The sequence below is a fragment of the Medicago truncatula genome, chromosome 7, assembly GCF_003473485.1.
Source record: "Medicago truncatula cultivar Jemalong A17 chromosome 7, MtrunA17r5.0-ANR, whole genome shotgun sequence".
Classification (NCBI taxonomy): Eukaryota; Viridiplantae; Streptophyta; class Magnoliopsida; order Fabales; family Fabaceae; genus Medicago; species Medicago truncatula.
Window position 1 is genome coordinate 16,302,115 of NC_053048.1, and position 4,388 is coordinate 16,306,502.

Sequence of the window (4,388 nt, forward strand, 5' to 3'; positions counted from 1 at the left end):
AAAATCGCGTTTCCTAAGCATACATCTAAACGGTAAACATGCAACGTGTGTGCGTGTCGGTGTACATCGCTTATAGTGTCCATAGTCCTTTACATTGAGTCCTAAATACATGCTATGGTCTTGCAAGGAATTAAAAAAAGGAACTAATCTATCTAAAATTATTACAAACCCATTTGATATAGAAATGAATAGAAAAAAAGATGCCTAAACTATGGGATGAATGAAATGTGAGATGAAATGGTTAGTATCATAAGGCATAAAAATAGTAGAAAGGTAAACAAAATTGAATAGAATAGCAAGAGAAAAAAGGTAATGAAATGAAATAAAAATGGCAAAATATACCTAAAATTGGTTATGACACTTAGACATGCACATGACCTATAATCCCCTCATTATAGCAATGTTAAAGGGGTTTGATTTTGAGCTATAATGTGGGAACAAATAGGACACATTCAAGCCAAGAATCATGACACATTTTTTAAAGATATTTTGCACTTTATTTCTTGATAAAAACACATATTTCTTGCAAAACAAGAAAGAAATGAAAATCTACATCCACAATCAGCAAGACATACATATGATCAGCAACATATTCACCATGAAATTACACACCAATCATCCACATCACATGCCAACATTTTATCAGAAAATATACCACAAAAATACACAAACTTAGATCAAACACAAAATTAATCAAGAAAAATAACACACACATTTTTATCATTTTTTAAACCATTGAAAAATATCACAAAAGTATTAAAATGTATTAAGAAACATATAACAAATTTTTTAGGAATTTTTAGAGAAAAGATTGAGCACGCAGAGGTTCAATTAGCAAAAAAGCAGGGTGCAGATAGCAGAAAAATGGCAAAAACGAAAAGAGCAAAGCCCAAACCAAAACCAAAGGATCCGGATTCACAGGGAGCGTTGGATTGATCCAGGGAAGGAAACCCTAGATCCAACGGCCAGGAACGAAGGGGATTGGACCGGTCCGGTTCACTGGCTTATATATACATGTGTGCACCGGTTTTTTCACTTTTCTCTTGTCTTTCTCTCTCTAACTCTCTCCTAGTGAGAGACGCTCTCGCCTCTCTTCTCTCTCCCTCCGCCGGCTTCTGGATTGAGCGGCCGGAGATGATGAAGTTCGGCCGGAATCTTCATAGATCCGCCGGAAACTTCATCTTCTCCGGCGAGATCTCCAGGTTCCGGTAACCTAGATCCTCACCAGAAAAACACAGATCAAAGCATCAATCTCTTCGTTTTCTTGTTCTAAGCACGAATCTGGCATTGGTTTTCACAAATAGAACTTGATTCAATGTAGATCTAAAGATCTTGATACGGTTTTGAAAGTGTTTTTTTCTAGTTTAGTTTTTTTTTTTTGTTTTGCTGAAAGAAACTCTTAGAAACTTTGAAGATCTACATTGATTCGTCCTTATTGATGCTTTTCGAGAAAGAAAGATGAGGTTCACGCGTTTTACCTCTGGTTTAGTTGGAGATTCAAACGGAGATCTTTGAGGAAGAACTTGAATCGTTTCCGGTGAGATTTCTTGCTTCGAAACAGATTCGGATCTTTATCTTCTTCTTCACCAGTTCAATCTTCTTCGTTTTCTTTCCCTCTTCTTCTCACGGTTTCCTCTGTGATCGTGTTTGGATTTGTCGCCAAACGGTGACGGATCCGCACTTGAATTGCAGAGAAATCAGTTCGATGATGATGATTCTTCAATGAATCACTGAGAACTGTGATGAATTTGTTGAATCTCGTGTTGATTTTTGATGATTTTGGTTGAATTTTGAAACGGTTAGGGTTTGAGTGTTCTTGGTGTTCTTCGTGATTCCTGGAAATTGTTGAGTTTTGATCTTTGAGAGCAGAAAGAGAAAGTTGGAAAGTGTTTGTGATGTGGTGTTGATTCTGTGGCTCTCTGACTCTGACTTGTACAGTAATTGCGCCTTTTATAGGCTGCCAAGTATGCTTGAGACCCAATGAAAGAGGGACACCTGTAATTGGACTTATGGACATTGCTGCAAAAAAGAAAAATTAAAAGGACTAATCTGAAATTATAAAAAAAAGACTTAAAAATGCAATTTGAAAAAGTATTGGACTAAAATGCAATTTTAGAAACTGTTTCAGGGACTAAAATGCAATAAAAAAAATAAAATTGGACTAAAATTGGTAAATTGGACAAAACGTAAAGTGAAACCAAAACTAAAATCAACAAAAGGACTAAAATGAACCAGCTACAAAAATGAGGTATTTTAAAATACCTCTCTGCCGAAATTTTGACAGGAAAAGACCAAAATACCCCTAGGGACTAAACTGACTCAAACTGACTCAGATGCAATTTTTGAAATGATTTTTTTAAACAAAGACTCAACAATAATTCGCACAGACAGGTTGAAAAGACTCAGAGGCAAACACAGGGACTAAAATGGGTTCCACTGCAGGAAATGACCAAAATACCCTTTTGTATGATTTTTTGAAATAAAATGCAAGAAAAGTAATGCGACGTTTCAGAGAGTTCTTAAATGACTTGTAATGTCAGAAAAGACAGAGGCAGTAAAATACGTTTAAAAATAGAGTAAAGATTCAGAGTAAAATAACAGAGAATTGACAAATATCAGTGTTAAAAAAGAAATTTGAACAAGTATTTTTAGGTCCAAAATCAGGGTATAACAATGCCTTTCACAATAATACAAAACAAAAGAATAAAGTTCAACGGAGTTTGGAAACACTATGACACAAGACACTTTATTAGGCTCCCCCAACACTCAGGAGAAGCATTGTCCTCAATGATTCAAAGGAAGAAAAATGAAAGAGAAGAAGAAGAAACAAGAAAAAGAATGAGAGAGGATGCAGAAAGCTCACAGTTTGCCAAAAGAAGTAAAAATTTTAACCCAGGAGGCCTGTCAGGTTGGCACGGCGGTGCCAACTCAAGCACGGGTCGTGCCAACTCCCTGCCATTTTCCTTTAATTTGTATGCTGGAGGTAGGCACGGCCGTGCCAACTTAAGCACGGGCCTTGCCTCCTTTATGGTTGTTGTATCTTTAATTTTTCTTGCATTTTCTCATCATACTTGGACATGTACCTACAAAACAAGGGAAATAACAGGAAACAAAGAAAGCAATTAAATCTGTGGGTTACCTCCCACGAAGCACTCTTTTATTGTCATTAGCTTGACAAAAACGAGGATGTAGGTCCTCAAAGAGGGTCACGTAGAGTAAAATCAGCCACCTCTTCATTTACCTCTCCATTGTTATAGATTTTTAGCCTTTTCACATTAACCGTAAATGATCCGGTATCCTTAGAAAAAATCTCAATTGCCCCATAAGGGTAGACCTTGCGGACTTGAAATGGACCGGACCATCGTGACCTTAATATACCTAGAAAGAGCTTCAGCCTAGAGTTAAAGAGCAGCACAAGGTCACCACTTTTGAAGTGTCTTTTGAAGATTTTCTTGTCATGCCATCTCTTAGTTCTTTCCTTGTAAATATGGGAATTCTCATAGGCATCTATCTTAAGTTCCTCTAGCTCATTTAATTGAAGTTTTCTTTTCTCACCATCTAAATTGGGGTCTAAGTTGAGGTCTCTAATTGCCCAATAGGCCTTGTGCTCAAGCTCAACCGGAAGGTGACAAGATTTCTCATAGATTAGTTTAAAAGGGGTCATTCCAATGGGAGTTTTGTAAGTCGTGCGATAAGCCCAAAGAGCATCGTCGAGCTTACTTGACCAATATTTGCTAGAGGTCGAAACGGTTTTTTCAACAATAGCCTTGATTTGTCTATTTGAGACCTCAACTTGTCCACTAGTTTGTGCGTGATAGGGTGTTGCAATTTTGTGCCTCACACCAAGCTTTTGAAAAAGTTTTTCAAAATGTTTAGAAATGAAGTGAGACCCTCCATCGCTTATCACAACCCTTGGCACACCAAACCTTGGAAAAATGATTTTTTTAAACAACTTAATGACGACTTGAGAATCATTAGTAGGGGAAGCGATGGCCTCAACCCATTTGGACACATAGTCAACTGCCACCAATATATATTGGTTTCCAAAAGAAGAAGGGAAAGGCCTCATAAAGTCGACACCCCATACATAAAAAATTTCTACTTCAAGGATGTTGTTCAATGGCATTTCATTCCTTTTAGTGATATTCCCAGTGCGTTGACATTTGTCACATTTAGAAATAAAGAGATGCACATCTTTGAAAAGTGATGGCCACCAGAAACCAGAGTGAAGGATTTTGAAAGAAGTCTTTTGAGTATTGGCGTGGCCTCCATAAGAAGAAGAGTGGAAATGGTTTAGAATACTACTTACCTCGTTTTCAGGAATGCATCTTCAGAAAATTCCATCCGACCCTCTTTTGAAAAGGTAAGGTTCATCCCAATAGTAGTGC

At 37.2% G+C, this 4,388-nt stretch overlaps 1 protein-coding gene across 1 annotated transcript; it reads right to left on the reverse strand.

Annotated features, from left to right (window-relative positions):
- Positions 1–3,196: 3,196 nt before the first annotated feature.
- Positions 3,197–4,126, reverse strand: LOC120576988 (uncharacterized). Its single transcript, XM_039827868.1, has one exon. It carries the CDS (start codon positions 4,124–4,126, stop codon positions 3,197–3,199), a length of 930 nt encoding a protein of 309 aa, XP_039683802.1.
- Between the last annotated feature and the right edge of the window lie 262 nt (positions 4,127–4,388).

What these genes read in the sequence shown, in the direction of transcription:
- LOC120576988 (XM_039827868.1), bottom strand. Translation starts at nt 4,126, where the DNA reads ATGCCATTGAACAACATCCTTGAAGTAGAAATTTTTTATGTATGGGGT.